At 43.2% G+C, this 22,834-nt stretch overlaps 1 protein-coding gene across 1 annotated transcript in view; it reads left to right on the forward strand.

Annotated features, from left to right (window-relative positions):
* Nucleotides 1–22,834, forward strand: part of SLC30A5 (solute carrier family 30 member 5) — a gene marked incomplete in the record, with an annotated part of 53,708 nt that overhangs the window by 11,194 nt on the left and 19,680 nt on the right. Inside the window, 7 exon segments of the mRNA XM_077462668.1 lie at nucleotides 1,437–1,503; nucleotides 4,902–4,987; nucleotides 9,341–9,428; nucleotides 9,579–9,666; nucleotides 14,320–14,396; nucleotides 15,772–15,942; nucleotides 21,288–21,576. Of these exon segments, the coding sequence (XP_077318794.1) occupies nucleotides 1,437–1,503; nucleotides 4,902–4,987; nucleotides 9,341–9,428; nucleotides 9,579–9,666; nucleotides 14,320–14,396; nucleotides 15,772–15,942; nucleotides 21,288–21,576 (866 nt within the window).

A 22,834-nucleotide genomic window follows, 5' to 3' on the forward strand; every position in this document is an offset into this window, starting at 1 on the left:
GAAAAAAAACAGACTATTCTGAAATATTCACCTTCAATTTAGAGATTTTCCCCACAGTACTTTTTTTTTTTTTTTTTTTTTTCTGCTGCTAGATGTCCTCGGTCTCTAAGACCAGCATCATTCAACCCACTTCCTCTGAGCCCAGGTCATCCTGGACTGACTTCATCCTGTGACTGGACAGTGATATAAGAAGTAGCACAGTGATGAGCTCTTCCCTCGGTCAATTGACATTTTCTACTTATTGGCATGCTTCTTGTCAGCACATGAACTGATTGGCAATGTAAAGGCCCATACACAGGATCAGACTTTTTGACAACAAACATGCAATTAGCTGTTTTGGAGCAACATCCGACCGTGTGTACACTCCATCGGACAAACTTTTTTGGGGTTTTCATCAGAGTTTTGTTGGCTGTGCGAATGGGACAAACTTTCTGGCAACAAAAGTCCGATGGAGCAAAGTCTGATCGTGTACAGAAAACCATAGGACTTTTGTACAAAGTACAAACAGGCATGCTCAGAACCAATGCAAAAGATCAAACAATACAGAAGTTGACCAAAGGTGGCGGTAAAGAGCAGAAAAACCACGTGGATTTGGTGAAAGTTGGCTGAAAAAGTCCTGCTGTGTGTATGCAATACAAGTTCAGGCCGACGCCCTTTGTACAAAAATCCACAGGAAAGTTTGTACAAAGTCCTATCATGTGTATGAGGCTTTACAGTGACTGATACAAGGTCAAATTCAGGTACTTATGGTGTTCACATTTAAAAGAGAGATTTAGTGGTGTAATAAGGACTACAGAGCTATAATAGTGTCTTTTTTTTGTTTTTGTATGGAGATCAGCTTTAAATTATGTAAGCAGGGCTTCTGGGTTTGATTCATTGCCAACTCAGGGTTATCTTGGCAATATTTGAGTTTAGTTACAGGTACAAATTCTGGGCCCAGGCCAGGCTTCAACTGCAAATGCCTTTTTGAAAAGATGTGGGTCTTCATAAACAGATCTATGCAGGTTCCTGGGGTTTTCTACAATACACACAATGCCTCATGTTCCCAGCATTTGTTAGGAACCTAACGTAGGCGATGAACCACTAACTCCAAGCGATGTACCTGCAAGCATCATCCTGGTACCATTTTTTTTTTTAGAGCCTATGGTCAGCTCTCTTGTAAAAGCAATCCTAGAGGCTAACTAGCCGCTGGATTGCTTTTACAAGCAGAAGGGAACATTACGTTTGAAAAACTGCTGCGCAAATACCGTGTGACATAAAAAAATTAAAAAACCCACCACTTTATTCTCTAGGGCCTCTGTGTGTGTGTGTGTGTGTGTGTTTGGGGGTTCTAAGTAATTTTCTAGCAAAAAATACTGATTGTTACATGTAAGCAAAAAGTACCAGAAAAGTCCTGGGGATCAAGTGGTTAAATACATATACTTTTCTCTCTACAGGTCTGCATTTTTTATGGTTTTGTTTCAAAAACCATTTTCTTCTGGGAAGACAATTACTAGACGCCAAGTAAGTTGATATAACCACATGGTTTGTTGTACTTTGAATGATACATAATCCTGGAGGAGAGAACCCACATCTTTGTGGCAGACAAGGCTCATTTTCTAACCAGCCTCTAGAGAAATGACAGTCTGGTTGTTGTGGACCTTGCCTCCACTTTCCAAAACAAAAAATCTTTCTGAAACTGGATTTATATAGTGCCAGGAGTGTGCATAGTACTTTACAAAAAAAGGAAGGCCGTACAGTTAAAATATAACTCAAGACACAAAGGATAGGAGGGCCCGCATTTGTGGGAGCTACAAACTAAAAGGGTGGGGGGTAAGTGATTAAAAAAAAAAGGTAAAAACTGTGGGAGTGATGAGTTGATAGAAAAATTAAACTTTTTAATTTTGAGTGAGACACAGGCTTCCATGAAGAGATGAGGATCAGGGATCATCCAAAGGTGTAAGCCCACGTACACACAGTCTGAGATTTTGGCAACCAAATCCGTCGGATTTTGCCTGTCTGATTTAGTCCGACAGATTGTGTCCAAAACTGTTGCATATACACGGTCGGGCCAAGTTGGCAAAAAACCTGATCTTTCAGAACGTGATGACGTAATTTAGTTACGATGGGACTACATTCAGGCTAGTAGCCAATAGCTTTGAATGTAGGAATTTGATCTGAGCATGCGTGGCACTTGGTCCGATGAAAATGCTCTACAGATGATCAGATTAGGTCCGTCCGGCCCAGTTGGTCGGGAAATAATTCCAACATGTTGGAAAATTGGGTCGGAGGGAGATTCGGACGGAATATCAGTCGATGCATACCACACACAGTCGGATTATCTGACGACACGGTCCGATGAGACTCATTCCGACAGATTCTCCGACCGTGTGTACAAGGGCTAAGAGTTAGCTGGATGGATTGGGTTGGGGACTTCCAGAGGATGGGAGGAGGTGACAAGGGAGCTAGAGAGCAAGAGGTTTGCAAGGAGCGGAGAGGGATGGTTTGGGTAAAGTTTGAGATCAGTTTGGTGATGCAACTCATGTAGAAATTACAGCTGGCTTTGTATGTTCAGATTTTTGTAATTTGTAAATTCCTAGCCAGCGGAGAATTGGCAGATTGCTAAAGAAGACGTGTCTGCATAAGGCAACCATACAGGATCTAGAATGTATACAGCATAGATGCATTCCTAGGATAGTAAAGGGGCTTACAGTGATGCGATAGAATGTAATAGCTGTTTTACTGCATTACTGCTGAGATTTACCAATTTATTGAAACATCATGCTTTTTTTCTTTTATTTTTTATTTTTTTCTTTGAGAGCGCAGCTGAACATTTTTGTGGAACTACAGTATTACCAAGTGGCATGGCAGTAGATTGTGTTGGTCATAAAATACAAGGGATCACATGACTGGCGAATGATAAGCTAATACATGGGATGTTGTGCGAGTTACACAAGTTCTCATGAATTAACTTATTGACCAATCACAATCTCACCTTAGCAGTCTTATACGGTATGTTGTCACAGTCGATGAAGACTCAGTGACAACTATTGTTTACGTATAGTTATCAGACATATTTCCAGTTTTGACTGACCACAAATGGGAGTTTTGGTTTAAAGTGTACTTTTCACTTTTGCAATTACATTTTGGAAAACCCCACTGATTCTGTTTATGTATTACAATTTACACACAAAAAAATAAAAATAAAATGAAATTCCAGTTAAAAATATAATTATGCCCTTGCTTAGTATTTTTAAGAACTAAATGTTTTGTAGTCTGTATTTTCCTAATTGTCGATTGTCTAGCTTTCAAACAATAGTCTAACCTAGACAATCGGCAGTCCCTTTTACTGTCAATAGTGTGCCTGTGCAGCCGAATGTAGCCATTCACAGGCACTTCCTTAAAGCAGAACTCTGAGCACCATAAACACTATTTAATTAATTTTTAATGTTTAAAACAAACTCCTCGAACCACCCATGTCTCAATGCTTGCTGAGAAATCACTTTGGAATAAAAACCCTAGCATTTCTGGCTGTGGCCATCTTAAGGAAGGGCAGATGATTTGTGTAGCATTTACTTCCTGGAATCCATCTACCTTTAGTTCAGACAAGTAGGCAGCAGGGTGTGCCTAGCTGAGGAAACCCCTCCTGAAGACTCCTGGGATGTATGTATCATTTGCCTAGGACTAGAAACCAGGAAGTAACTGAAGAAATGCAAAAATAAAATAGTTTAAAATAAGGAAATATGATATACTTTCTTTTCTATTTAATAACAAAGTAGGATTAAAAATAGTCAATGTTAACGGAGAGCTTGATGTTCCACTGTAAGTCTGTGTATTCACGTACAATTTGGCGCTGAGTCGCTTTAACTGACAATTGCATGGTCGTGCAGTGCTGTACCCAAACTAAATTAGCATTTTTTTTTTTTTTTTTTCTTTTTACTTTCTGCTATAAAAAAAAAAAAAAAAAAAAAAATCTTCCTCAGTTTAGGCCGATATGTATTCTTCTACATATTTTTGGTAAAGTGTATATTGATTGGTTTGCGCAAGTTATAGCGTCTACAAAATAGGGGATAGATTAATGGCATTATTATTAATAATAATAATAATAATAATATATATATTTTTTTGTTATTAGTAATAGTGGGGATATGCAGTATATGCACGGCCTCATGGCTGATGGTAAGTAAGCATTTCTGAATACAACACAGGAGGCCAGCTTCTAGCTCTTTAAAGTGGTATAAACCCTTACAACACACTTTGACCTACAGGTAAGCCTAGATTAAGGCTTACCTGTAGGTCCAAGAAATATCTCCTAAACCTACACGGTTTAGGAGATATTTGCCGAAAGACAGGCACCGCTGTCGACGAAGATGCAGCGCGCGGCGGCTCCCGTGCGCATGCGCGAGAGTGATGTCATCGCGGCTTCACCGAATGACCGCGGCGAGGCAGCGAGACCCACTGAGAAGATTGATGCGCCGGACTACAGGGGACAGCGGTGACTTCGCTGGCTCCTGTGTCAGATAAGTGACACATAATGGACTACTATCCGATGCATAGTAATCCATTATGCTTTGCCTTTGCAGGGAATGAAAGAGGAAGTAAACTCATCAGGGTTTACTTCCTCTTTAAAGGAGAAGTATGGCCAAAGATGTGTTTTCCATACTTCTCCTATGGATCACAGGAGTGTCAGCTGACATCACTTAGCCAGTCCAGGCCCTGGTAAGATCCCCAGTTTACAGTCGGGATCCAGTCAGCTGCCTGCCCCCTTTTATGAATAGGAACATGTAACATGAACATGTATGTAAAATGGGTATTATCCCAGTTTGGATGCAAAAGTGGCTGTGTTTGTCTTGTATTTTGTTTACAGTATAACTTGTCTGTTCTATGATCTAGGATGTAGTTAACACAGCCTTTCGTTTCAGTGGATCAGTATTGTAAAGCATGCGTTCGTTGGCTGTATTATCTCACTTCTGTGGTTCTTTGGCCTCACTCTTTGTGGACCATTAAGGTAATTTAATTTCTTCTTTTTGTTATTTAACACCAGATTGGATAGTGGCAGTTCCAGAGAAATGCATCAGTAATTGACACTACACAAACTACATTACCACCTTGGGAGACGGCAAACCCAACACAAATATCCTGAAATGTGGCATCAGAGGGGTTTGCCCACGCTAGCCAAATATCCTAAGGCTGGCTATAATTAGGTAGAGATCTTGAACATAATCCACTTCATTAGGTTTATATTTCTGTAGTATTGCCCTCCCAGGGCACTCAAAGCATTTATCAAATTGGTGTTGGGACAGTAGTATATCAATCATACTTGGGACAATTTTAGACAGGGGCAAGTTAATCTACCAGCGTGTCTTTGGAGTGTGGGAGGAAACCAGTATACCTGGAGGAACCTCATGGATAGTGGCAGATATGATGTAGATGGTGTCCTTCCAGGCTTTGATTAGAGTATTAGAACTCAGTGCAGGTTTTTTCCAACCTGGAATTTTGTATACAAATGTATTATATCATTAGCTATAATTTGTGTTTCCTGGAGTAAGAAATTAGCATAATTTTTTGTAGAATCGTCAGTTTGCATTTGTTTAAACATTCAAATGGTTCTAAAACCAAAAAAGCTCTTGATCGTAATGCATTCTCTGCATAAAGGTAAAAAATATTCGTGCCTGTGCCTTCCCCACCCCACTCTACTTACATGAGTCCAATCTCGAATCCAGCAATGTGCCATCTGCAGCAGCTTTTCTCCCTTCCCTCTCCGCTCACAGAAGACTTGACAGCAGCAGGAGCGTTTGGCTCCTGCCTCTGTCAGTCAAATGCTGTGAAGAGGGAGCAGGGGAAAGGGCTGAGCCACGCTATGTCTGTAGACAAACACAGCCCGGCTAAGAATCTAGCCAGTTTTCAATCCATGTACTCACTCTATGGTCCATGCCAACGGACCTTACTTTGTACAGTAAACATTTATAGGGAACTGTGTCAGATGCTTCTGCAAAATCCAGATACACCACGTCTATGGGCCTTCCTTTATCTAGATGGCAGCTCACCTCCTCATAGAAGGTTAATAGATTGGTTTGGCAAGAACGATTCTTCATGAATCCATGCTGATTACTGCTAATGATAGCGTTTTCATTACTAAAATCTTGTATATAGTCCCTTATCACCTCCAAGAGCTTGCATACTATTGATGTTAGGCTAACTGGTCTGTAATTCCCAGGCATGTATTTGGGCCCTTTTAAATATTAATGCTACATTGGCTTTTCTCCAATCAGCTGGTACCATTCCAGTCAGTAGACTGTCAGTAAAAATTAGGAAACAAGCTTAAATATCGAATCTGTCCCTAAGCCAAAGCAGTAGCTTTCATCACTGTGGCACATGAGGTGAAAGAAGGATCACTTGACTGGGAACCTATGTACTGCCTCAGTCATTACAACATATCCAGTTGGTAGGGACCAGCCCTTTAGAAGGGTCAGGGTCAGTAAGTAAAAGGTTTGGCTTTTTTTTTTTTTGGGTGGATGTTCTAAGTATTATGAGTTCATTCTTGGTCATATGTAAACAATTGGGTGAAGGTTTAGTGCTAGGTTAAGATTAAAGTGGTCCCAAAGGTAGAAGGTGTGTTTTTTACCTCAATGCATTCTTCCCTTTTTTTTTTTTTTTTATTTCTTTTTTTTGAGTTTTTCGTTAGCATACAAAATTGCCCACGTAGGGCCAGATCCTCTGATGCGTAAATGGACCACAACAAGGCACATCATACAACATAGACAAACTACCACTGATGCAGCAACAGACCGCAACAGGGCAGACTATACAACATAAACAACCTTACTTATCTATACCCCCAATGTGGGGAGAGGTTTAATTCAGGAGGATCTGTGCTCAATATTATAATGACAGGATAATGTGACATGAGAGTAATTGGGTCAATATACTAACATGCTATAACCATAATCTTGATCTAGGAGTTGGTTACTATATCAGTTGGTGTGGTATTATCGTCCAGCCAACAGGTCCATACCTTTTCAAATTTTTTTGGGCAACCCCTGGTGGCTTTATAAAAAAGTGAACTGGCATTCACTAGATTTTTCCAGAATCTGACAGACTATTTTTTTTTTTTCAGTTCATCGTGATGCCTTGCGTGCATAATACAATAACAGAGATATGAGTATTTTTCTAGCTCTGAGCCTTGACATCTGTTCCACCAGTCCCAGCAGACAATGTTTAGGATCAAAAGGGACACTAGTCTTAGTGACTTTAGCGATCACTTGGAGTACTTCTTTCCAATACTGTACTATTGCTGGGCAAGCCCAGAAAATGTGAAAGATGTCCCCCGGCTGCTAGGAGCAGCGCCAATACGCCGGCGACATCTGGTGCAGCCTGTGGGGCGTGTAGTGAGCTCTGTGTACAATTTTTGTATTGGACCAGTTTGTCCCTGGCTGAGACCAGAGGGGAGAATGAGAAATCCCAAATCTCCCTCCAGTTATCCTCATCCAGCTCCAGTATGTCCCCCCACCCATTTCCTGCAGAGGGAGGACAGCTCGGGGATGGCAGCAACCAGCAGGGACCCGTAGATCTGAGGCGTGGGTTTCTCCAAGTCTTTCACCCGAAGGGTGGATTCGAGCTCCAAATATTCCAGTATAATTGGTTGGCCAAAGAACTGACACCTGTAGGCATGAGCGACTTGAAGATACCTGAAATGGGCCCGTGCATGTACATTAAAGTTGGTACGCAATAGATAAAAGGGAGTGAGCTCTCCGTTGGTGATAACGTGCTCAAGGGTCAGTATTTTGTATTTGGCCTAGGCCTGTGAATCCGGGGTGGTATTGAACTGTGATAGGTTAGGGTTCAGCCACAGGGGGGTGTGAGGAGACCAGGAGTTTGGCTGGGGTGCCCTCAGCGCCTCACCCACCCTCCATGCCCACATAGTGGTGCGCATAGAAGGGGTGAGGCAGTGAGGTGTTTTGAATAGCAACCCCTTCAAGAGACCCCACTATAGCAACCTTCAGCACCGTCGCAGAATTGGTCCGGTCTGGCTGCAATCACCAATGGGCGGTTACAAGCAGAGTGGCCAAAAAATATTTGTGGCAATCAGGGAGAGCCAAACCCCCACTGTCCACAGGCCTGGTCAGAGTGGTGTATTTGAATCTAGGTGGCTTAGACCCCCAAATAAAGGAAAGGAAGAGTTGTTTAAGAGAATTAAAGAAGGTTTTGTTCAGCCATTATGGGGAATTCCTAAAAATGTATGTAAATTTGGGGAGGACTTTCATTTTAAGGTTGATGCGACCAATGAGGGTAAGGGGAAGATTGCTCCACGCCTTCAGTTTGGATTTAATTACTACCAGGACAGGGTCAAGATTGAGCCGGACAAAGTCCCTGCTTTCTCTTGAGATGAAGTTTACATATTTAGGTATCGCATCAACCCATTGAAGTGGGATAGAGGAGGGTGAGGAGGACCTGGCCCCCTCACCCACCGGAAAGAGCTGACACGTGCCGATTCACCCTCAACCCCGTGATGGTTTCCATGACTCCGAGTGCGTCCCGCAGAGAGCCACCAGCATCCTTTGAAAATAGCAGTAAATCATCCGCGTAAAGAGCCACCCTCTCACCTTAATGCAGCTCTCCCATCCTCCCCCCTTCCCCCTTAAATTTACCTGGGTCTTGTCTCAATCCAGTGTTTGTACACGAGTGCAGCAGCTCTCTCCAGTCTCTCTCTCCTTACAGGGCAGATTCATAGTAGCGGAAGCCATTGGCTCCTGCTGTTGTCAATCAAATTCTGTGACAAGGGAGCAAGGGTAGGGCTGAGCCGCACTGTCTGTGTCAATAGATGCAGACAGTATGGCCCGAGATCAAGCCCGTAGGTGAGCCACAATTCCTATGGTGTCATACTGATAAAAGGAGGAGCCAGAAGCCCTGGCGTGGCAGATAAGTATAACATGCTTGTTATTTAAAAAAAAACAAATGGGGTTTACAGGCACTTTTTAAGGGACACTGGAGTGGTGAAAGTTTGGAAACTTGCTGATTTTACTTTGTGTTGAAAACAAATGACCTATTATTATCCTGGGAATAAAAATGCTGTGTATTCAGATGGTCCAGTTCAACCTCTTTTTTTGTTCTACTTTAAGAATGCATTAACTGTTTGGTTTATTTTTTATTTTTTTTATTTTTTATTTTTTTTGTTTTTGTTTTGTTTTATTCACCAGCTGATGAAAGAAAAATGAGTCCATGTACAAAACCATCTTAATTTGAAATAAAAGGACAGCCTATAACAAAATATGCACAGTTATAAATGTCTCTCAATAGCTTTTTTTTCTATATTTATCACCATCTCTATACTGGTTCATTTGGTTTTATATTTGTTTTGCAGGACGTTGCTGCTGTTTGAACACAGTGATATTGTGGCTGTAACATTGCTTACAGTGCTTTTCACTGGTTCCAATGGAGTTCCATCCAAGGTATTTGCCAAAGTTACAAACTATTCTTAGAGCAGACATTCTTACATGTCTGATTATTCTGCATTACAACAGTTTTACACAAAAGACTTTTCTTTATATTCATTTTGGCTCTAACTCTTTAACAGCACTTTTTTTTTTTTCTTTACACAGACTCGGGGTGCAGCCTTTTTTATCATAGCTGTTATATGTTTACTTCTCTTTGATAATGATGATCTGATGGCCAAAATTGCAGAACATCGTATCCTTTATTGAGGTTTTATTTTGTAATCTTTTCATAGCCAGGTGCAATCCAGCAACTGTCTTATTCCTGAACATTTCATCACCTTCCCAAGACCCACAAAGGGTTAGATCCATTACAGGGGAGGCCCATCATCTCCGGGATTGTGTCTCTCAATGAGAGACTAGGGCAATGGTTGGATGGTGTTCTGCAGTCACTTGAAGGATACTAATCACCTTTTAAACATTGCACTTGACACTCAGTGGGATGTGCATGCTATGTGAATCTCCTGATCTTTTGGTGGTATTTGATCACCTCTGGGATTTTTATTTTCTGCTAAACAAACAAAAACATTTTGTTTCTGTTACAAAAGTTTGTAAAAAAGTACGTTTTTTCCTTCACTGATGGGCACTAATATGTGGCACTGATGAGTGGCACTGATATGCAGCACTGATGAGCACTGATAGGTGGTATTGAGGGGCACTAATGTACACTTAGTGATGGTACAGATGGATGCCAATCAGTGGCAAACAATAATGCCTGCCAATCGGTAATTCCCATTGTGGGCACGGATTGGCATCCCTGGTAGTCTAAGGTGGCATACCTGGTGCTGACATCCCTGGTGGCCCTAGTGGCGTCCCTAGTGGTCCAGTATGGGCATCCTGGGAAGGGGGGGGGGCTGCACTGATAATCAGCACAGATCATAACCCCCCCCGTCAGAGGAGCAGCTAATCGGCTCTCCTCTACTCGCGTCTGAACGTGAGTGAGGAAAAGCTGATCAAAGGCTCTTCCTGGTTACACTGTGATCAGCTGTGATTGCACACGGTTGATCATGTTGTAAAGAGTCTCCATCAGGGACTCTACCTAGATCTGTGTGTCAGACTAACACACGGCAACAGCGGTCACCGTGATGCGCGCCCCTGGGGGTGCGCGGCAGCTTGATATCCTGCTGGACGTCATATGAAGTCTGGTCAGGATATTGAAACCTCTTTGCCGCCATCGTTTTGCTATATGGTGGGCGGCAAGTGGTTAAGGTGTGCTGCCAGCCCATTTAAAATGAATGAGGTGCTTTACGGCAATAAATGTTAACACAATGCATAGTGCGAATTGGGTTACTGTTTACATTTTGTGATTGGCCATCTCTGTGATCACAAGGCATAGAACTGCCCATAACAGCTTTTTGCTTTTATCTGTGCTCTTCATTGTCTAATAACATCTAAGCATTCGCATTGCATATGCCATGGCTACTAGGTCATTTTTTTTGTTTTACTGCCTTTTAAGAATACTACTTTCCCTAGAGGCCCTTTTACTTAAACGGCCAGTGGGGATGGTTAAAAAAGAATATACAATATACATGCAGATCCTTTTCATATATATCAGGGGCACTCAAAATGTGCCCCTTTAAACCATGGAAGTGCATGCCTGGGGTCAGAAACCCATTGATTGCTGTCTGGCCTTCCCGATCATCCATCCCAGAGCATCATAGGATATGAGGCTGGCAGCGGAGGCAGCAGGAGCCGTATAAGCCAATGCTTCCTCTGTAGTGCCGGCTCCCAGGCGGAGTGATACCAAGTGCACTCCCCCCCCCCCCCCCCCCCCCCGGTCCTTTCTAGCAGCCTGGAGAGCAATGTCAGCAGAAGCTGGAAGGTGGAAAGAAGGTCAGTGTATTAAACAATATACACTGTGCTTTTGCAGTGCAGGGTTAATGGCAACTAGGCTGCTTTCACACTGATCTGTGGGTGCACCGCAGTGCACCTGCCTCTTTCCTGCAGATTAGTTGCACTGAGCCATAGAATTATTTTACATCCTGTGGGTTTGGTGCGCTTTCAGAAAGTGCACAACTCTTACAAGTTATATCAGAATTCTATGGCAAATCACAGCTAACCCGCAGGAATCCTGCAGGTGCACTGTAGTGTGGGTAAACTGCAGTGCATCAGCATGAAAGCATATTTGTTGAGAACAGTAAGGGCTCGTTTACATTTGCGGCTTGGACAGTGGTAAAACCCCATAGTTGCTCTGTGTTTTTACCATGCTCCCCCAACCACTGATGTAGGTCCAGGGTTCGTGGTGGTGACCAAGCCACATGCTCCAGGGAACCCGTCCGGCCTCCTTGTCACATTGTGTTTTACATTTGGACAGGAGGGGCAGCATATACAGGAACCAATTCTCTCTATTTTACCCCTGCAACTGCTTAAAGCTGGCTTCTTCCCTGTCCCTCTTGCTGGCATTCAACAGGTGCAGGAGAAGACGGCTACAGTGCGGGCTTACTTTGCCAGTGGGGTGTACATGGATGTGCTCCCATGATCATGCTATCACAGTGGCCCTCTACCATGTGATCAGCTGTGTCCCATGACAGCTGATCATAGATATCCGCACAAGCCAGTTATGGTTTTTTTCTTTCCTTTCGCTCACAGCACGAGGAAAGAGAGAGCCAATAACCGGCCTGTGTTAAAGGGAATTCGACACTAATAATCAGGGCACTGATTATTAGTGCAGTCCCAACAGTGCCCGCTAGTGCTGCCAATCGGTGCCCATCAGTGCAGCCTCATCAGCGCGCATCATTTTATAACAAACTATGAAAAATTGTTTTTTTTTGTTTGTTTTCAAAATTTTCTTTCCTTATGACCGCGCAATTGTCATTCAAACTGTGACAGTGCTAAAATCTGAAAATTGGCCTGGGCAGGAAGGGGGTGAAAGTGCCCAAGGAGGCAAATGGTTAAAATGGGCAGTTCGAAATTCTGAACCATTTAATTTCATTGTGGTTTGTGACCAGTTACTAAATTACTTAAGTGACCCTCAATCTTCAAAAGATTGACCTCCCGTGATATATTTCAAATTTAGATAAGATTATTTTCAGTATAGCATGATAGTTTTTCAAAGTCTAGTTTTAAGCACAGTTGACAACGTTGTAGCATGTAATGAATACAAAGCACAGCCAACCTTTGTTACTGTTAAAGGTTTATATTACAACTATGTCTTTTTTTGAAAAGCGTTGTTTTTGCTGACACATTTGTAAAGATTCATTAAAAGTTTGTAGTTGTAAATTGGAATCTTCTCTCTAGAGAAATTACCAGTTTATAAAATCAATACTGAATTTTTACACATTGTACAGGCATTATGAAATATGACAGGTGTGAGATGATATATTTCTGGAACAGAAATGACCACGAAATGAATAATTCACAAATTATTCGAGATGCAAATTCCTCCTTGCATGGTTTTTCACTATAACATTTGTCCCAAAGGAAATCGCTACTCTCATCTTGCTCTCACAATAGTCTTGATGACAGTAGTCACCAGGACAAATAGAGAGGTGAATCTCTAAAGCAGGGAGGAAAAACTGTCCCAATATGACATCCACATGGATGTGGGTGTGTGCTGGTCCTGAAACGCGGATAGTGGAAATTCAGGAACCTCCACACCCACCCGCTTGGATGTCCTATTGGGATGCAGTGGCCATGTCCCTACAGATACTGTGTCCCTATAGACATCAATGAATGGAAGGGAACACCTGTGCATCTTTGTGCTGGTAAACATGGCCCTGCATAGGCATTGGGATTTTGTATGCCCTGTGTGAACAAGGCCTTAGGATATATCATCACAGTGCTCAGGTTTTCCCTGTGTCCTCTTCTTCCTGTAACATGCAGAATCTCCTCCAATTCCAGTCCCTGAACTTTGACCATGCTGTGGAAAGTAAGAGACCGATTGACTTGTAGTGAAGTCACTCCTGATTTCTGGTGTGCAAGGATTTAAGACAGGGGTGCCCAACCATGTGGCCCGCGGAGCCCTCTGATGTGGCCCGCAACCTCCTGCTCTGGGATGGTGGGTTCGGCAAGCCCAGATTGCAAGTTGTCTACCCGCCATGACAGAGCATCAGTGTTGTGAATGAAGCCAGTGGTAGAGGAAGCAAGCAGCTGTGGAGCAGAGCTGCATAAGCCAATGCTTCCTGTAGAGCACCGGCTCCTGTCATAGGTAGAGTAATACCAAATGCACTCTGCCTGGGACAGCAAGTTTATTACTAAAATCAGTGTATATTTGGACATATCTGTTCTGCAGTGGTTACTGGGCTGCTTTTAAACTGATTGTCAGGTGTAGGGCAGTGTACCTGCGGCTTACCTGCACTGAGCCATAGACTTCTCGTCTTACCTGTAGGTTTGGTGCACTTTCAGAAATAAATTCTATGGCAAAGTACAGTTGATCTGCAGGAAAGCCACAGGTGCGGGTAGACCAGACCATCCTGTGTAAAAGTAGCCTTAGGCCCCTTTAACATGATCTGTCTGACCCAATCGGACCCTTCATTCACCTCTATGGAGCAGCAGATGTAAACAGACTTGTGTCCGTTTACACCTGCCTCCTTCCAATCCGATCTGCTAAAAAAATGGAAAGTGGAACCGCCCCCTTCAATTTGATCAGATGAGAGGGCCCGTAGAGTAGAGTGGGCTGTGTCTGTGTCTGCTTTGCATATGCAAAGTGGACGCAAAACTGACATCTGCTCATTGTGGCCCACGACTGGTTACTAAGTCGCTTAAGTGGCCCTCGCTCTTCAAGAGGTTGGGCACCCCTGATTTAAGAGTTGAGTTGTGTTTGCAAACTGTGAATGTGCTTCAAGGTTTTATGTTTTAATTGATGCATGTTAGATTCTGTTTTTATTTTGCCTTAACTGTTTTATATCAGCTGAAGGACACCATGACAGTGCCCTAACACATTTCCTATACACAGCATTCTCCCTCTTAGGAGTTGCTGATCATAAGGTAAGACTCCCTTCGCTTTACTGCAGAGATCTGGATCCGTTTTTATATTTGATTATCAAATACACAACCCTTCAGATATTTGAAAGCTTCAAGATTTGGAATGTGCACTCTGCCAAAGCTGCCCTTGTCTCAGTTTAGTCTATTCTACCCTTATCAGTCGTAGGCTGTCTTACGTTTAATTCCTCCTTATTTACCCATTGTGTGATATATTGTTATTCAATATAATATGTATATTTGCTATTGTAATCCCTAAACCTTTCCTTCTCTGTAAAGGGTCATGCTACATTCTGACTGGTTTACTGGCTACATTTATGATGAAATGATGCTTGGTCCTTGCAGCCTGTTACATTTAGCCCCTCAAACACATTTTTAATGTCCTAGCTTTTGCTTACAAGGGCATATGTATAAAAGTCAGTTCATTCGATTGTCCCATACATCTGGCACGACTGTACGGCAGTCTGACCTGTGGCAACATGTTAAGAGAGGTAAAGGATCCCCCCCCCCCCAAATTATACTTGCCTAGGTGGATGCAGCATTATTCCGATGCTCCATCTGTCCCCCGGCACCTCTACACTGAGAACCGAGCGATTGAACACCGCTGATCACTCAGTTCTGACAGTTCCCCTAGCAGAGAGCTGCTGACTGTCAATCAGCAGCTCTCCGCTCTGCCTCCTACTCGCTCACTGGAGCGCTGAGCTGTGGAGGTGCAGGGATCGGCCGGCTCAGACTCTCATCGGCTCGGTAAGAGGCTGAGTGGGGTGTTAGTCCAGGCATCTGGCAGATCCAGACTCCCATTGTCAGGATGATGCGGTGAGTGGACTGATTTCTGTGACGTCCGCAGAAAGCGGACTTTAACCCGCTCTCTGCAAAAAACGAGTCACAGGAGTGCAAAACGAATTGCGCTCCTTTGATCCATAGGAGAAGTACAGCCAAACAAGCTTTGGCTGGACTTCTCCTTTTAAAGCATGTTATACCCTTCAATGGTGTGATGTCCCTTGCCGACATCTTCTACCTGGCTTTTTCCAGGTGCCGGGCTGTGTCCGTCTTTTATTGGTCGGCATGGAATGACAGCCATCCTGGCACACAGCACCCTGGAGAAGAGGCATTGCATATCTCTTCTGCAATAAAGAGCCTGTGTGCTCGCAATTTTGAGTGGGACTTTAGTTCCCCTTTAAGAGGTAAAAGTGGGATGGGTTTATCAGCACTATTACTAAATTGAGCTTTCCGTAGTGATGACCACTCTGCTCCTATACATCAATCCGGTTTAATTTCTCAATATTCATAACCTTGTGTTGTGCTTTGTTGAATGATTTTGCATTGTGCATAAATAATTATTTAATTGAAGTGCATCTGTTTGTTTTCTTGTTGCTTTCAGGGAGGAGTACTGTTGCTTGCGTTGGCTTTATGTTGCAATGTTGGTTTCCACACAGCTTCCAGAAAGCTCTCTTTAGATATTGGTGGAGCCAAGCGTCTGCAGACCTTGTCTCACCTTGTGTCTGTCATATTGCTGTGCCCATGGGTCATCGTCCTGGCTGCAACTACTGAGGTAATCGCCTTCTCTATCTGCAGACCCGTTCAGTCATGTGTAGTACAAACGTCCAGATTGCTTCTCCTTGGCAGTATTGCATTAGGCTCAGTCCAAGAGACAAAAAGCAGATCCATCTGTGTCTCATAACTGAATTGGCCTGCAGACTTTATTTCTTGTGTAATGTTATTTAATCATAGAGCAAGTATTAGCCTTTCTTGGAACTGTAACGGACCAAATTGTCAGGATCTGATTGACAATATACAGGTTGATTAGGCAAACTATCTTAGGAAAAACAATAATTTTTTTTTTTAGGTACACCTGTCTAGAACCCACAGTCATCAACAATCAGTTGATTTATGCTGTGCAGTTTTAAGGATACAGTATTTAAGTAAACTCTACACAAACCTGAAATAATCGAATTGAGCTTATGGCAGAAGAATGTATTACAGAAGTTACTATGGGCGAAAACTAAACTTTTTAAAGTTTGTATATGCAAACATTGACTTTCATCCAAAATCAGCTCCTCTCAAGCCTTTTTATTGATTACTTGTTTTGTGATGTCTGATCTGCAGCTGGAAGCTATAAACAAGTAGAGGTACTGAACATTAAGTACAGAGAAGCAGAAGATCATGGCTCTGGAATGCATTTGTGTGGCTCATATATAAGTCCTATTAACTTTATTTTAGGGGAAGAAGGGAAATGGCTGTTGAATCATCAGTTGTTGGTCCTCTTTAACATTAAAGTGATTGTAAAGTCTCGTGTTTTTTTTTTCCTATAAAAATAACAAACATGTTCTACTTACCTGCCCTGTTGCAGTGGATTTGCGCAAAGCAGCCCTGATCCTCCTCCTCCTCCTTCTCCTTCTGTGATCCTGGCCCCTGCCTCCTGTTTAGTGCCCCCACAGCAAGCAGCTTGCTATGGGGGCACCTGAGCTGAGTTGCAACTCCCTGTGCCCATTCAGACACAGAGCCCCACCCCCTCTCTACCCTGATTTGGCTGGCTGAATTTGATTAACAGCAGCAGGAGCCAGTGGCGCCACTGTTGTATCTCAGGCTGGGATGACTGAGACGCTTGTGGACATCGCTGGACAGAGAGGGACCTCAGGTAAATGTTAGGGGGACTGCTGCACACAGAAGGTGTTTTATCTTGATGCATAGAATGCATTAGGATAAAAAAACCTTCTAACTTTACAACCCCCTTTTTAATAGTGAATTTTGTGTTTATAAAGGTCAGTGGAAGTCACATACTTGGGCATTGGTTTAGTAGGCATTGTACAAACAAGTCCTGGTTACATATTTTTACCGTCCACTTTTCTATTACAAGAGTGGCAGTGTCTAAATATGACTGTGCCATCCAACAGAAACCAGAGTTTGACCACACTGCCCAGTTCACCTTGTAATCTATCAAACCTAGTCAAGCACACCCATTTCCTTACCCAGCACAAAGTGTTAACGAGGTGTGTCTAAAAAGTTTGGTCAGATATCTCAAGGTCAACATAGCCCAGGCGCGCATGCATGCACACGGCTATCCAGAGACGAGATGTCGAGAAGCACCACCTAGCATGAAGTATGAACAACTGCCGGCAGTTGAACGTAGTCCGTGTGAGAGGTATGCTCACAGAGCAATGGAGTGACCATCAAGTTTTGCTACAGACTGGGAAAACGGCGATGCATTAAACGTTGGTGTACAGGATGGAAGCCATAGTTAGTAAATGTGTTTATAACTGGTTCACACGCTTTTGCGACTGGAGGGAAATGACTGAGGATGAACCACGTTCGAGTCGGCTGTCGACAGAATCCCAGACATGATAAAGCGAGTGTGACAAATGCTGGAGCGATATCGGCAACTGACGCTATGTTTGGCGGAGGAATTGGTCATTAGTAAGGACACGGTGCGCACCATCATCCGCAAAGATTTGGGTAAGCAGAAGATGTTTTTCCGGTTTGTGCCACACAAGCAGACAGGCGAACAAAAGGCAAAATAGATGGAAACCTTTTGGAGATTGCATTCTTTCTTCAAACCATTGTCATTGGGGATGAGACCTGGTGCTTTTCGATCCAGAGTCCAAGTGGCAATTGATGGAAAGGTGTTCACCGTCTTCCTTGCGACCCAGAAAGTGTTGCCTGCAAAAGTCCAAGGTCAAGACAATGTTGATCTCCTTCCTCGACAAGGATCGCATCATCCAAGAAAGCTTGGCAGGGGTTCTGCAATTGATTCTTAAAGAGGAAGTAAACCCTGATGGGTTTACTTCCTCTTTTTTTCCCTGCAAAGGTAAAGCATAATGGACTACTATGCATCGCATAGTAGCTCATTATGTGTCACTTACCTGACACAGGAGCCAGCGAAGTCGCCGCTGATCCCTGTAGTCCGCCGCGTCCATCTTGCTGGTGGCGTCTCGCAGCTCCGACCAATGACAGCGGCGAAGCCGCGATGACGTCACTCCCGCGCATGCGCACGGGAGTCGCGCCTCGCAGCTCCGCCGCTGTCATACGGCGAGGCCGCGATGACGTCACTCCCGCGCATGCGCACGGGAGTCGACAAATTTGGCAAATCCATTCTTGGACTTGCCGCATTTAGTGCGCATGCGCGCCGCTGTCTACGGCGCATGCGCCGTAGACAGCGGTGCCCATTTTCGGGCAAATATCTCCTAAACCATATAGGTTTAGGAGATATTACTTGGACCTACAGGTAAGCCTTAATCTAGGCTTACCTGTAGGTCAAAGTTGTTTGGAAGGGTTTACTTCCATTTTAAAGAGGCCTTTGAAAGTTTGAAGCTTTATGAACGTTGCCAAAAGTGTGTTGTGAAGGATGGCGATTATTTTGAAGGCAATAGTAAAAGGTCATTTGTATTTTCCATTTGTTTTCTGATACCAGTTACCAAACTTTTTAGACACCCCTCATATGTTAGAACACCTAAAATGAGTAGTGTGGGTGTTATTCTTGCCAGCATGGAGCACTCCAATGAGAGGCTAGGAAGAACACAGCGCAGAAAGCATTTCTAAGCAAAAATCTGTTCATGTTATAACCTTTGGCGTTTCAGTAATGTGAGGCTTCAAATAGGATTTAACTCTGTATACTGACAATTGACCAAAATTCCTATTAGCCAGAAAGGCTTGTATGTCACAGAAACTTTGAGCTGGAATGGGTTCCCTAAACTACTCCATTCCAATCTGAGCAATAAAAAGGAACACAGTGAGTTAATTAAGAACTCAGAGATGGGCATAAAAATCACCCATTAGTTACACCCCTCTACACAAAACACTAAACTGTTAATAACATTTTGAAAATCCTTACCATTTAGAAGTCTAATTGAATTTTTATGACCTAATTTCTAATTCAAAAGATAACCGCATCTGCTCTGCCAAGGAGGAAGTGTAATAGCAGGATTACATAATCTCCTCTCTATCTGCAGTAAAAGAACTACAGTTTCCATCAACCACAGGGAATTGTCATGAATGTGGGCGGGTACACTAGGCCTGTACATGTTGAATGGGTCTGAAAGTCCCGGTCAACCCACCATCAGGCATGTACTGGCCATCGGGACTACCGGGAGATTCCCGGTGGGCCGATGGCTCAGTGGGCCGGTCTGGTGCAGTCCTGGAGCCGCTCCTCTCTGACAGTGAGTGATTTCGATTTCACTCCTATCAGGAGGAGCAGTCTCCGAGATATGCTGGAGAGAGCATTAGGCTTTCTGCTCCCTCCAGCCTGCAGGGGGAGATAGACACGGTCAGCAGACTTTCCTTCCTCTCTCCCCTATCGCTTGTTATCACATGACTGGAGAGAGGAAGAAGAAAGGCTGCCTTTAGAACCGTGAGTACATGTGGGAGGGGGACACTCTGATGCAAGGAACTGGTGGTGGGACTCTGATGCAAGGAACTGGTGGTGGGACTCTGATGCAAGGAGCTGGTGGTGGGACTCTGATGCAAGGAGCTGGTGATGGGACTCTGATGCAAGGAGCTGGTGGTGGGACTCTGATGTAAGGAGCTGGTGGTGGGACTCTGATGTAAAGGGGATGCTGATGGGACACTCAAAACGTAAGTGGGCCGGTCTGGATGACGTCCAGGGCCGAATTTCTGTCCCAGTCCAGCCCTGCCCACCATGCAAGTGGGGCTGCATTACATCACTGCTATCTGAAAAAGGCACTACAGAAGGGATGTGCCAAGACCAGTGGCTGGGGGAATAGGATGCATGGCAGCAAACAGGAAACCAAAGAGAATTAATGATTTGATTTGAAAATAGGCTATTTCAGAGAAACTACTGAGTGGGCCAGAAGATGAATGACATTCAGTGAAGGTAGGAAATCACCAACAAGGACATGTAAAGACATTTTTGCCCAGAGTTCTGCTTCAGACTTTATGCCATAGGAGTATGATATAGTACAAAGGTAGGCAACCTCCGCCCTCCAGTTGTGGTAAAAACTACAAGTCCCATGAGATTGCAAGACCCTGACAATCACAGCCATGACTCCTAGAGGCAAAGCCATGATGGGATTTGTAGTTACACCACAGCTGGAGTGCCGAGGTTGCCTACCCCTGATATAAGTAGATCCTTTTTATAGAGAGGAGTGCTTTTATTGCATTGGGGCATGACCGAAAAAGGTCTGCAGATCAACGCTCTACGCCAATGACTGAGAGCACTGACTGTGTGTTCCCGGCAGAACACAATAGCTCAGTGGGAAGATTGATGTACTAACATTGGATTATTAGTACAGGATCTCCTCCCGAGCCATTCAGCCCACTGGGTTGAACAAAACAGAAACTGATTAATAGTGTGTAGTAGGCATTAAGTTTATTGCAATGTTTCACAAGGAGGTTGTGATGGTAAAACACAACCAACTGACATTGATGAAATATTCTAATGCCCTGTGCACACGGTCGGATTTTCCTATGGAAAATGTTTGGGAGCTTTTTGTCGGAAATTCCGACCGTGTGGGCTCCAATGGACATTTTCCATCAGAATTTCCGTCACACAAAATTTGATATCTGGATCCCAAATTTTCGAATTGCGATTGTGTGTACACAATTCCGACACACAAAGTTCCATGCATGCTCAGAATTAAGCAGAAGAGTTGAAGAACTTTATTTTTCTCGACTCGTCATAAGTGTTGTACGTCACCGCGTTCTTGACGTTTGCAATTTCCGACCAACTGTGTGACCGTGTGAATGCAAGACAAGTTTGAGCCAACATCCGTCAGAAAAAAATCCATGGATTTTGTTGTCAGAATGTCCGATCGTGTGTATGGGGCATTATTGCATTAATATATCTTAATTGTCTTCATATTAATAGCTGCATTAGTAATTTTTCCAATACAAAATGCCTATCCCTGCTCCCACTAACCTTTATTTAATGTGTGTCTATTTCAGAGTAAAGTGGAATCTTGGTCCTCACTCATAATGCCTTTTATCACCGTTATATTCTCCGTCATTATTCTGGATTTCTATGTGGAGTCTGTTTGCTCAGTTAAGATGGAAGTGACAAAGTGTGCACGCTATGGATATTTCCTGATCGTAATCAGTGCTCTGCTGCTGGGAAATTTCTGGACTCATCCTATCACAGACCAGCTGCGGGCCATGAATAAGCCAGCACACCAGCCTAGCACCGAGCATGTGCTCTCTGGAGGGGTGGTGGTCAGCTCTATCTTCTTCTTATTGTGTAAGTATTGTTTCTAGATGGTGAGATTGGCTGGTTTCCTCTGAATTTTGTTAAATTTTATCAGAACAGTAACACGCTCCTAGAACAGTAGGTATTTACATGTCTCATCCATTACATAACCCAAAAATACGAGGTTTATTCCTTCATTCAGAATAGTGGATGGGGACATGCAAATCATTCCTAGACATCCAGAATGACTTGTATATAGCATAGATATAGCCTAATATTATAGAGCCATTCATTGCAGACTTCATATAGCTGTTGTGGGCTCATTGGCCATCATCAGCGCAGTGTGTGCAGACAATGGGCTCTATGAAATAGGGCTTTATCACCAAGGAGAGGGTATAACCCAGAAGATTATGGTGGGAAGGGATTCAAGTTGGCAGTACATGGCTAACTATTCACTAGTCATCATGCTATGAGGTAGGCTGTAATAGCCAAAATATGTTAGTATTTATCATGTTTTATGCTATGTAGCGAATGAAGAGTGTTAACTTTCTGCTATGGCTCATTGTTAGGTTCACACCCTCCCCTATGTACCAATATAGCATTAATGCACTACCTTTGCCAAAATAAAACCGCTTTTAGGTCAGGACACATGAAGGAGTTGACCACCTGAGGGTAGATGATGCAGGGTGTGTGCTCATGAGCAGCTGGTCAACTCCTTCCTGTATCCTGACCTAAAAGCTGTTTTATTTTGGCAAAGGTAGTGTCTGTCCTGGACGTAAGGCAGAAGTTATTTTTGAAACGTCTATAACCACTTCAGCCCCGGAAGGATTTACCCCCTTCCTGACCAGAGCATTTTTTGCGATTCGGCACTGCGTCGCTTTAACTGACAATTGCGCGGTCATGCGACATCGCGTCCTTTTTTTTTTTTCCCCCACAAATAGAGCTTTCTTTTGGTGGTATTTGATCACCTCTGCCGTTTTTTATTTTTTGCGCTATAAACAAAAAGACTGACAATTTTGAAAAAAACGCATTCTTTTTTTACTTTTTGCTATAATAAATATCCCCAAAAAGATATAAAAAAACATTTTTTTCCCTCAGATTAGGCCAATATGTATTATTCTACATATTTTTGGTAAAAAATCGCAAAATAAGCGCTTGATTGGTTTGCGCAAAATAGGGGATCGTTTTATGCCATTTTTATTAATTATCTTTTTTTTTTTTTTTTTTTTTTTTTACTAGTAATGGCGGTGATCAGCTATTTTTTTTTTTTTTTTTTTTTTTTATTTTTTTTTTTTTTTTGTGACTGCGA

The sequence above is a fragment of the Lithobates pipiens genome, unplaced genomic scaffold (assembly GCF_037356315.1).
Source record: "Lithobates pipiens isolate NorthernLeopardFrog02 unplaced genomic scaffold, aLitPip1_a1.2 Scaffold_3, whole genome shotgun sequence".
Taxonomy (NCBI): domain Eukaryota; kingdom Metazoa; phylum Chordata; class Amphibia; order Anura; family Ranidae; genus Lithobates; species Lithobates pipiens.